General features: G+C 41.5%; 2 protein-coding genes across 2 annotated transcripts; both read right to left on the bottom strand.

Annotated features, from left to right (window-relative positions):
• Positions 1-767: 767 nt before the first annotated feature.
• LOC306972194 (uncharacterized protein) lies at positions 768-3,540 on the bottom strand (the record flags this gene model as incomplete). Its single annotated transcript, XM_079568717.1, has 3 exons — positions 3,382-3,540; positions 2,312-2,598; positions 768-1,678 (listed from the first exon to the last, which is right to left on the bottom strand). The coding sequence occupies exons 1-3, from the start codon at positions 3,510-3,512 to the stop codon at positions 768-770; spliced, it is 1,329 nt and encodes a 442-aa protein (XP_079424843.1). The 5' UTR covers positions 3,513-3,540.
• Positions 3,541-3,550: 10 nt separating this feature from the next.
• adora2aa (adenosine A2a receptor a) lies at positions 3,551-11,992 on the bottom strand. The gene is made up of 2 exons (XM_079568308.1): positions 11,431-11,992; positions 3,551-5,260 (listed from the first exon to the last, which is right to left on the bottom strand). The coding sequence occupies exons 1-2, from the start codon at positions 11,760-11,762 to the stop codon at positions 4,240-4,242; spliced, it is 1,353 nt and encodes a 450-aa protein (XP_079424434.1). The 5' UTR covers positions 11,763-11,992; the 3' UTR covers positions 3,551-4,239.
• Between the last annotated feature and the right edge of the window lie 462 nt (positions 11,993-12,454).

Here is a 12,454-nt window from a genome sequence, read left to right as displayed (position 1 = left end):
TTTTTATGACTGTGTTGAAGGTTATGGCAGATCGAGGATTTCTCATTCGAGAAGAACTTCTCTGCAGAGGAGCAAGCCTCGTCATCCCTGCGTTCACAAAAGGCAAAAATCAGCTTAGCCACAAGGAAGTCATCGATTCAAGGAAAATTGCCAATGTCAGAATTCACGTAAGTTGAAACGGTTCCTCCACATTCAATTTATGGTAAAAATGTTTCTTGTTTTATGAATGCTTATTTACAGAACATTTGACTTGAGGAGGATAAAGAATAATAAGTACAATATGTCTTCTATTAACTTTTGTAATATTCGGTCTAGATTCATAAACCTATGATCTGAAGAATACGAACTAGGTTTCAAACTTACACAAACATACGCTTGAAATTATAACCAGCAATTATTTTAATAACATTTTAAGACTGAAATCCAGAAATAATAACATTCAGTCTGGAAAAATAGACATTCTTAAAAAAAAGTGCATTGTTTTTTCCAAAGTGCTCTGTTGAACATAAATAAAATGCAAAGTACTTCGAATGTACACATCAGCTGATTAAAATGTATATTCTAATATATTCCTTTCTTTTAACAGGTCGAACGGGCCATTGGTCGGATGAAGAAATTCCGGATTCTGAACACAACATGGGAACTCGGACTGGTCAAGAGTGCAGACAACATAGTTACAATAATCGCTGCACTTGTTAATCTGCTCCCTCCACTAGTGAAATAAAAGTTTTCCTTCAGTATCCTTGCATGTCACTGTTTTGCTTACATTACTTCGCAGACTCTTGTGACACAATGAACATGGGTAGAAAGTAGGAATAGAAGAATTTATGTAATCTGCAAGCAGCTGACATCCAAAACTGGGGGTTAAATGGAATTCTCTGAATAGCAATGCCAGCTTTTGTGTAAATGACAAAATCGCACCACTGTGCACCAGTAATGGCCATTTGTCCTTGTACTTGGTGGTAGTACTCATGGTCGTGTTTGAGTTCTGGGGCCCCATCATGCAATTTGCTCATGAACTTGTCAGATTTTGCCGCCTCACTTGGGGTTTTGTCTCGCACACTATATGGGCATTTCACCTCAATGATCCCCCACTTGCTGACCTCTGTGCTGTCGTAACAAACTCTGTCAGGAGTGGCGGCGAGAATGGGTTCTTCTGGGCTGATGTACAAGCCACATTCATGTACGATGACATGCCTTCTCTGTGCTAGTCCTTTGTAAACTTGAATGGCGATGCTTTCATTTTCCTTTCCCCAAGAGAGCATTCTTTTTTGGAAATCAGTGGGGGGCTTTGGATGAAGCATGTCACGTGCAACAAGTTCTGGTTTAGCATTTTTACTGCTCATTTTCTTGCAAATTTTTCCAAAATTTGAAGCAGTGAGTCTTGAGTATTTCAGTACAAACCATTTGGGACAATCAGCCTGTTGTTTTGTTTCATTCTGAAGTTTATTTGCCTGATCATATGTCACAGAGAGTGAATCTATGTAAACTTTATGCTGAGCTGAGATCTCTTGTGGAGTCTCTCCCCACCTTTGGAGCCTATTGCCACTAAATGGGAAAGGTGGTGGACCAGGAGACTCCTTGGCAAGTAGATGGTCGAGCTGTGGTTCCTGATGTGGTGTTATCGACACCTGATAGGGTTCACCAGCATTCTCCATGTGTGCGGAAACATCCACATCTGTAAAACAGAATAATGAATATTTATGAAAAGAGGTAAGGCACAAGGTGCTAGGCGTAATATAAACCAAAAATAAAATCTGAGGCACACCTGGATTTAATAGAGTCCAATGCGCTTTGACATTAGACTTCATGAGGACAGTATGACACAGGTGTGATCAGTCACAATCAGCTATGCATGCAATAGAGTTCACAATGCAATGCATGCAATGCAGCTAAAACACGGGACACTGTCTCACGTATGTATTGTGTATGTGATAATATTCTATTCTGTAATAGAGCAACCCTATTTTGTATATAGCCAATATCTGATGTCATATTCTTGCTGCATTCTATCCTCCTGAATATATCGTGTATGGATATATAAATATTAGTGCTGTTTTGCATTGATAATTCTATTGCATGCACAGCTGTCATATGACTGATCACACAATGACCTGTATTTAAATGCCATGCTTTACACATGCGTGTCATACCGCCCTGATGAAGATGCAAGTCAAAATGCATAGGCCTCTATTAAATACAGATATGCTTCAGATTCTACTTTTTCTCATTATTAATGAATTTATTTTAGTTACGTTTAAACATACAGAAAATTGAAACTAATTGGTAAATGTCAAGCGCCAATTTTTACCTTCATCTTCAGTGTCATTTGTTTCGCTGTTTGCTGTGTCAGTCTCTTCTGGGTCCAATCTTGGCAAAGACTTGAATACGCAAGCGGTGGGGCAAATTTCTTTCAAGTCGCTGAGGAACCCACTATACGTCTCCATGTACCCTTCATCCCCTCTGGTACAAGCCAGCGGAATTCTACCCTTCTTCTCACATGCTGGCCTTGGAGCAGTCTCTTTTTTATTACAGGGGTGGAAGTTGATTTCTTCTGCAGGTGCTGTCAGAGAGTTGTTCCCAAAAACTTGATTCCATCTGAAACGTTGAAAAGGAGAATAGGCTGTTTATTTCTGGATTCATATGTTAGGCGCAAAACATCTTTTTTGAGTGTCCATATCTAGTTGATCTGATCAGAATAACCAAACATTACATTCTGCTCTGTGCTTTGATACCTGCAAGCCTCACTGGTACATGCAGCAGTTGTAAGTCCTATCCTGACAGCTGCTTCTACTTTAAACATTAAAGCTGCTGCATGACTGCATGTTTCTCCAAGACTGGATTTGAAAGAAGGAGAAATGTGTAAGCTGTGATATACAGTTTTTCACCATAGACCAGACGCCATTGAAGTCACACACTGAACACAACTGAATTACAACAGTCACTACATTTTCAAAAATGAATAAATAAGATCACTGATCAATGAAGACTTACCCGGCTTTGCAGTCACAGTGAGCAGTGATTATTTCACCGTTGTCTTTGGTGATCACCCACGGGAGATGCGAATCACGCTGTGACTCTGCTTGGCCAGGTCGAACCTCTGCTTTTAGCACGATCACCGCTTTCTGTTTGGCAGAAAAGATTGGCCCAACTTTTCTAGAAACAAAATAATCATAGGCCTCCAGACTTTTGAAAGCCTTTAATCGTTCATGAGTGAAGGGTCCAGGGCTTTCTATTAAATAAGAATAAATGTCTCCCCAGCAGATTGGTGGCCAAGACACGGGCGACTCAGACCAACATTTTTTGTCATCCCAGATCTCATATGGGCTTTGAATAACTTCGATTTCGTTACCAATACAAATTTTGAGCTTCTCTCCAAACCTCCTCCGGTCTTCAGATGTTAAAGTGGTTATATATTGTGGATTTCGCCCGCCAACTCTCTTGAAAGTGCTCGTCGCGTCTTTACAGCCCGCCATATTGTTTGTTTTGTTGCCACACACCCACTCGCGCATGCGCACAAAGATGTCAACAAAGATCCGCCTATTGTTATCAAAGACAATCTATACGTTTTCCTTGTAGATGTTTGTGGTCGTGAGCGGAACAACAACTATACGACACAGTAGACTGCAGACACAATTCGGCTTAATCTCTCATACATCTGCTGCGGTGTGCGAGAAAACGTGAAAATGCAGTTCATAAACAAGCTTTTTGTCCGATACATTTTTCTCAAAACAGTGCAAAACAATGATGCAGACGGTAGTGCAGACTAAACATTCATCCCTGAAGGTAAACACTTAGTATTTATAAACCATTGTCCAAAAGCAAATGAAAATCAGAGACAGGGCGGTCACAGTGAATGTCTATTATTATGTGTTGGACCTCACACAAATGAAAACGTTTATTCAAATTAAATTAGAAACATGAGTCCTGGTCAAGCTTTGAAAATTCAAGTACGAAGGGACACGATATCCATATCTCAAGATCGCACGTTTTGGCACAGTTTGATGAAAAGGCCCTATAGTGGACATCAATGCTTCCTTTCTGAGGGCGCCTCCCTTGCACTTGGCCCTTTCACCCCAGTCTGACGCCCATGGTTAAGTGTCTTGCCCGGGGACACAACAACAGCATGTGTGCGCAGGCTGAGCTCGACACACCAGGCGAATCCTTCAGACCCTCACCGCCTTTCATTTCACTTTAAATCACACTAATACCGTCTCAAAACGTCTCTTCTCGCATTTGTCACGATCCGATTTCCACTCGTCTGTTTTGAGACTCCAGCAGCGATGCATCGTGGGTAAACTGCATTTGCTTGTCCTCCGCAAACTGCGATCCCGGCTCCTCCTCCGCGTGTTTTGAACGCTGATCCGCTTGAATGTGACTCAGGCTTTGTAAAGGGTGTGGCTTGCCTTTCGGGCAGTGGGAGGAGATGACGATGGACAAAGGCGAGTGCGCCACCGACACAAGGCCGCCCCCCACTGGCGACGTCGGGCCGTGGCACCGGTACGAGCACTCGTAGTTGTTTCCGTTACTACTGGGCTCAGGGAATACCTCCATATTTAGCATGTTTAGTCCGTTCGGCTTTATCCTTATGGAGTCACTTATGCTAGTGTGAATGGACGCTCGATGGCCGCCCCTGCTCTGAATTTGCTCTTTCCGTCCAAGAATATGGCGGTGAATGATTTTGTGAAAGGTCTGCCTGAACTCTCGGATGCGGTAGGCGTAGATGAACGGGTTGATCACCGAGTTGCCGTGAGAGAGGAGTATGGCAAAGTTTAGGACCCAAATAGGCGGGCGATCACATTTGGGAGCGGGGCAAAACAGGGTGAAGCAGTTGATTATGTGCAAGGGAAGCCAGCAGACCGCGAACAGCCCCACGATGATCGCCAGGGACTTGGCGGCCTGGACCTCCTTTTGCAGCGTGGAGCGCGACTTCTCTCCGTGCACCACTTTGAGCTCCATCAGTTTCAGCTGGTGACGCGCCGCCATGAAGATGCACAGGTAGATGCCGAGCATGAGCAGCAGAGGCACCAAAACGCAGCCGAAGAAGTTGAAGTAGACCATGTAGCTCATATCCACGACAGACTCAAACAGGCAGTTCATGTATCCGGCGGGGCAGGGCGGGTCGGGGGGAGGAGAAGTGGGCTCCTGGTCATCCGGTGTGTGCCAGCCCATCATGGGAGTCAGGCCGATGATTATAGAGAGCAGCCAGCAGATGGCAATGATGCCCTGGGCGCGCTTTCCCGTCACCAAACTGTTGTACCTGCAAAATAAACAATAAGACTTAGCAATGCAGATATGTTTACTTTGTTGTAGAGCGGGTCAAGTAATATTCAGTTCACCAATATGTATTTGCATTGAAAAAGCAGCAAGATTACCCACAAGACACACTTAAAGGCTATAGATCTGATTTTGTTTATGTTCACAAACTTTGGGTGTACATTTTAAACAGTTCGTTGTAGTCCAAACCCATTCTGACTTTACTGCATTTTAATCTCTAGATCTTCACAGGGATGAGCTTGTAAGCACATTTAGTATGTTTCAGGGAGCAATACTGTATAATGTAATTATACAATTATGATTAGATGCACACTAGAGATATTAACTGAATGGTCTCTTTTCTCCAGTGTGAGATCAACAGAGTCTTATCTTTATGTTATAGATTAATAAACTGTATGGAAAAACATCAACCAAGGATCCAACAACTTTTCTACACTAAATATCCTTGGGTATATGATTGTTAGGTTACATTAATAACCGAATAACAACAAATTAATAACCTAGTAATAACTCACATAAAGTGAACTGATCATAACTTGTGTATTACAAATACGCCTTTGTTAGATTTGTTATTTCATAAAATAAAATTCAAATACTTGGCCACTCCAGCAGTGGTTAATAGTATTTTATAACCATAGTTGACGTAAGCATTAGCATTCTGCTACTAGCGGCGGCGGTCAAAAAACTCAGCCACTGAATTCTCCAGGTTCAGAGTGCAAAAGGTCCATTCATTTAGATTTAGTTATTGAAAGTTGTGTTGTTAAAACGGTGAAAGCCAAAACGGGTATTGGTTCGGTATCGGAATCAGTTCATACCCAAAAATTTTATTTATTCCAGTGTTGGCTCCGATATCCCATACCAGTGTCAGATCTTTTTGTTCGCGTATGTGGCCAGACCGCCTTTGCGATGCCCAATCCCGTCAGACCTTGGAAGCTAAGCAGGGAAGGGCCTGGTCGGTACTTGGATGGGAGACCGTTTGGTAACACAAAGAAACCTAGCGAACGGAGTGAGTGAGTGAGTGAGTGAGTGAGTGAGTGGTGGTCAGAGGGGCCGATGGTGCAGACTGGTTGCCTCGCTTCTGTCAGTCTACCCCAGGGCAGCTGTGGCTACAATAGTAGCCACAAGTATGGAGTGAATGAATAATGCCATGTGAAGCGTCTTTGAGTGTCCAAAAAAGCGCTATATAAAACCGATGCCTTAAAATAAAATAAATAAATCAATGATAGAGTTTTTAATCCTTTGTAGCTGATTTTCTAACTGTGCACCTGTTAAAATTCAATATTATTTCACACACTCACGAACAGTGGAGACGTGGCTGCAAATCTGCCCCAATGGTCCCTTTGACACCACGTTCACCCCGACAAGGTACGTGAAATGTCTGAAGGAATGAAGGAACAAACAAACAACAACCATTCTAATTTCTGAGTACATGTCACAGTCCATGTCCACATTAAGCTAAGTGTCCAGGATACGCAGATGCTTTGAGGAAGTTGAGGAGGAAACCTGTGCGGACCGGAGCCAGACGATTGTTTGTTGTGCGCACTTTAAAGTCTGTTAAAAATAATCGTGAGATAATCCATCAGTCTGAAGGCTATGAAATCTGTGTCCTGAGTCACATACACACGAGGCGCAAATATGGCAGCCGATGTGTTTTAGCGCAATTTACAATTTGAAGGGTCAAAATAATGCCTTGAGAAAAGGGGAAATTATTTACTATAACTGTGAGTAAAATTTCAACATGTACCTGCTGGTTAATGTTTATGGCCTGGGTTAAATTTTATGATGGCACTTTTGTTCTTTGTTTTGTAAAGGATTAAGTCAGTGAGTGCTGTGTTTAGACCAGTCTAACAAGGATAAGACAAAATCATCTAATCAAAAGACAACGTTCTGTGACCTCTCCTTGACAGAGGATGATAAGGACAGACCTGTGACAACAGCACAGTGTCGGCAGAACTTCTCAGGTTGTGTCTGTTCCTTTATTGCTCTGTCCACGGTTCCTTTACTCACCATCCTGGATGCCCTAAGATGCATCATGATCAGTTGTTTTCAGGATTTTTGGTTTTCACTGCAGATTGAATTGTCTTCAAGTACGTTTTTCCAGAAACCCTAAAAAAGCTGAAACAAAATGAATCCTGAAGCATCATAGGGGTCACCAGGATGGAAAGTAAAGGCACTTAGTTACCTCTCATACTACTTGCAAAAGTACAGCTGCTTCAAAAGGTTACTTAAGTACATGTACTTGAGTAAATGTAACCACCCACTTCTGCATGTTGGGTAACTTTAATTGACATTTTAAACATTTCCTAACACAAACATAAAGCATCTCCATCAGTTTTATTAGAATCTACTGAACCTGTGGCCTTAACCTCTGAAATGATCTGAAAAGTATTGTTATTAGTGTTTTCTCTTTTATTTGGTTTTACAGTTATTTTAATAAAGACTGATTGTTTTTACCAATCTCTGTGCTGTACTTTGGAAATGATTTTGTTGTTTGAAATGTTCTGTGTGAAGTGTTACTGGATTGAACAGTCCCGTAACAACAAGTCACATTAATTAATCATGTCATTTTGGACCATTAGTTTTCACTTCATGAAATATTTGACCTTCCAAGTATGAATCAATCTCTTTTTAAAATGAATACATCTTAATTAGTTATGGTTCACACACCAACCTTGTTCAGTGATAGAATTGGGCTTCACAGGCCCACTTGTCATTAAACAAATAAACGTGCAATAGATTTTGGTGGTTTACACTGCTACAAGTGTCCCTGCAGCAGTTTGCGATGGGTCTATTTCGGGTCTGGCCGCGCTGCAGTGTGGGAGAGCAGCTGAGAGATTTAACTTGTTGAATCGCATTCTTGGGAAGTTAAAGTGCAAAGGGTTAACGTCCATAAACAGCCCCCTACGATTTCATGCAAAAAACAATGAAGACCGACCCACGCTCTGCAGAGACACACACACAGGAAGAAGCCAGTGTGTTTGTGGCATTGTGATAACAACACTATGACAGACATCAGAAATATGACACATTTAACAATTTAAAGACAGGTCAACGTTTCAATAATTTGGGGCCTTTTTTAATATAGAAAAAAAAATATGACGTGTGGAGGCAGAAAAGATTGTTCAGAGCTTAAGTTAAAAACACAAATATAGGCTTTAAGTGCAGATAATTCGTGAACTAAGTAAATGGCACAAAAGCCATAGCCTCAGGAAAATAATACAGAATGACGGGGGTTTTACTTGAAATTTTAGGCCTTAAAGCTACATTGCGGAACATTTCACGAGGACATATTCATCGAGTTATTCATTTAGGCTGTATGGAGAAGTTGAGGCTCTGTATTTGCAAAGATTTATTTTAATAGAAATCTTTGCACATAGACAGCTGCAGCACATCCAGAACGCTGCTCCTTGAGTCCTGACAAGAACCAGGAAATACGACCATATTAGTCCAGTGCTCCGGTCTCTGCACTGGCTTCCGGTCGCTCAGAGAATAGACTTTAAAACAGTTCTGCTCGTTACAAGTCTTTTCATGGTTTAGCACCGAAGTACATCTCTGACATGTTAGAGCCGTATGAACCATCTCGGGCCCTGAGAACTTCAGGGAGGGGTCTCCTGGTGGTTCCCAGAGTTAACACTGTAAGGTTAAAGCTAACATCTAAAACAGTCTTCATGAGGATGTGACACAGGCCTCTGACAATGTTCAAATCCAGGCTGAAAACAGTTGTTTTTTTTACTCATGAATATGACAACTGACAGTGTTTTCTCTGCACTCTTGCTTTTTACTGTAATTAATACATTTTTATGTGATGTTTTATTGATTTATTCTGTTTTCTTGTAATTTTACGCAACTTTTTGCTCTCTAAGATTCGTACTTGATTTGTACAACGTCCTGACTTATTGATCGAGTGTAGCCTTGTCTACCTCGCTCTTCAAGTAATTAGTTTAATTTATGCCCAAACCATAAATAAATCTAAAGGATCTAAAAGTCCACAAGTTCCTGCTTGGCTGGTCATTAGTCCAAAATGTCACACAGTTTGCCTTTAAGTCAACTTTATAACGGAAAACCTCTGCTTCATAAGCAAGGAGCAAGTATCTATGCTTGTGTATATACCAGAAGACGATTAATTGAAAGCAAACAATTTCAATAATCGGTTAGCAGTTGATTGATCGATTAGTTGTTTCAGCTCTAATATTCATAGACTTCGCTGTATCCCCTTTTGCCACTTTTGAGTCATCTCAGTCTTGAAATCTTTACACACAGCATCATTGGAGCGATTAGCAAAGTAAAAGCACATGGGGTTATGCTGAGGATACGCCGTCTGCAAAAGCCATCAGAGCATATTCGCCTAACTGCCCCGCAGAGACACTGTCCTGCGGGACAGGCATTTTTGGATATTTTCTGCCTAGAGCCAATCCCGTTTTACCCACATGTCGATAAAATAAAAGACGAGGTTTGATGGTGAGACTTTCATGACACATAGACTAATAAGGAAGAATGTTATGTTGAGAAATGTACTTATCACATACCAGTACTTATTTTCCAGGAACAACAACAAAAAAAGACAGATCTGAGATTTCTAAATCAAGCAGATAAATGATAAGAGCAAGATTAATGGTCTTGTAGCTAAAAATAGGTTGTACATGCACAGTCTGTAGAAGCATTGAAGCAGTTTTTTGGTGGAGAGGCTGCAGATTAAGATCATCTACAGTTTGTCATTGTTCAGTTACTGTATCTATGCTTTATATCTGATTTTACATCTGCTTTATATCTGAGGTGTATAAGCCTCAAGTTTTGGGAATTTGAGACAAAACCTTTCACCATTATAAACCGTGATGGGGTTGTGCGCTCTTTCATGACCTGACTAAAATTCTCGCTAAGTTGGAGAAATGGAATTACTGCCTATCAACCATCTTTATTTGATCAAGGGCCGGAGTTGGGCCAAAGCGCTTTTTAAACTGGGCTGTAACTAATGACGTGCGCATTAGGAGGCATCATTGCTCGTCCCGATTGAATTTGACAAATATTTGATATGAGACAAAATTTGAGGGCTGCTATTGTCGGAAAACAAATGCAATTAACTGAATGAGAATGAGACGTCTGGGAGAGAGATTAAAGGAGAAATTGAATAAAATTCTAAATGGATCACACTGATTTGGTCGGTTCAGTGGCAGAAGCAGGACTAATATTTAGCAGAGAAATTACAGAAATTGAAATGAGTGACACAAACTGGCATGGGTTTTGAATCCACCGTTCATTTGATGTGTGATTCTCAGCTGGGGGGTCGCAGAAACCTTTTAAGACGGTCGCGAGTCTTTCAGAGAAAACAAGCCTTTCTTGCAATATTTATCTACTGAAGAAAAGCACTGAAACACAACCTGACATTTTACATTACATATCACAAGTTGTATTCTGTTTTGGGTAGTGGCTTGTCAGTCTATGGCAGGTTTGCTTGGTGGACGAAAAAAAAAGACCAAACCTGCCAATTTAAGCCCAAAGTAAAGCACCACTTTCTACAAATTCCAGTGCTGTACATAATATGATGAACAATATACCTAACTGGGTGTTCTGCATTTGAAATTTAGAAGTAATTGACAGTATTTCTCACATTTTAGAGTAATTTAACCTCATAACCCCCGCCTGAACTGAGCACATATTCTCAGTTTGGCTTAACCTAAATCTAAAAGCATCTTGAAAAAAGCATCAAAAAAGCAACAAAAGAGTAACAAAAAAGTGACAAAAAAGGACGAACAAGTGACAAAAAAAGCCACAAAAACGTGACAAAAAGACAATGAAAAAGTGATGACAAAGTGATGAAAATGCATTAAAAAAGCCACAAAAGAGGAACAGGAAAGTGCTACAAATGTGACAAAAACGCATTAAAAAAGCGATGGAAAATAGTTTCAAAAATAATGATGATCAAATGATCAATTAAGATGAGTTTTGTAGTTTTGTGTAAAGCTGGAGAAACTTGGTTAAGGCCGGAGTTAAGAGGTTAACTCTAAAAATCATCCTCTCTGATTTGTGTAATAATATTTCTCCAAATCATCTTGACGGCCAGAGGTTCTACAGAAGGGCCTGACGTTACCTACCCCTGGTCTACAGTGACGTTGGGTCCCGAAGAATCTGAAACCAAACCATGCAGTGTCTTCTCACCTGAGCGGGATCTTGATGGCGATGTAGCGGTCGATGGCGATGGCCAGCAGACTGAAGATGGAGCTCTGCGTCAGCACCAGCACGAAGCAGGCGATGAAGAGGCAGCCGTAGAAGTTCGAGCAGAAGCCGGTGCTGATGGCGATGGCGAAGGGGATGGCCAGGACGCCCACCGCGATGTCCGCCACGGCCAGGGACACCACGAAGAAGTTGGTGATGGTCTGCAGGTTTGAGTTGAGACCCACGGCCCAGCACACGAGCACATTCCCCAGAACAGAGAAAACAGCGATCAGCAGCTCCAGGACGATGTAGAAGACGGCGGGGGCGTCGAGCATGGTGAGGCCGGCGGGAAGGTCAAAGTTGAAGGCAGTTGGACCATAGCTGCGCACAGAGCTCCACAGCGCAATAAACCCAGCCAAACCAATGCTTTGTTTACTCGGATGAGCCTTCCATAGAGATAAAACTGTAGAGAGTGTTCAATGGTTGTAAAAAATCTCACTCCTTTAAGTTCAGCTCATTCGTGGCGTCTGTTTAATTCCCATGAGCCTCTGGGGGAGCTGAGATGATGCCAACAGCGGGGCACACACGGTGTAACTGCCGACAAGAGAGACAGAAGTAAAAAGAGGAAGTCAGTTTCAGCACTGTTGCCTAAAATAAAATCGAAACTTAGCACTTAACACACTGTGTTCATCTGTGGCCTAATATAAACCAGTTTGGAGAAGTAGATGAAAGCAATTTATAATGTTGTAGAAAAGCTCATGAGATGAAATAGCAAAAATGAGCAGAGTTGCAGCAAGTACAAAAATAAAGCATCTAGAACAAGAAGGACGAAAATAGCGTCACCAAGTTCATCACAAAGGGGTGAAAGAAATCATTGGATTGCTTAAACTTATCGATCATAATAATTCTAGTTTAGTAACTGAATAATCGTTATGTGGAACAAACGCCAAAACAGATGCTGAGAGAAGAGGTTTCATCACTCAAAGTAGGAATCTCATCCAAATGACAAAACGTTCTGTAAGTTTAC

Source organism: Gobius niger, assembly GCF_951799975.1.
Source record: "Gobius niger genome assembly, chromosome: 1".
Classification (NCBI taxonomy): Eukaryota; Metazoa; Chordata; class Actinopteri; order Gobiiformes; family Gobiidae; genus Gobius; species Gobius niger.
This window is presented reverse-complemented; position numbering and strand designations above follow the sequence as displayed.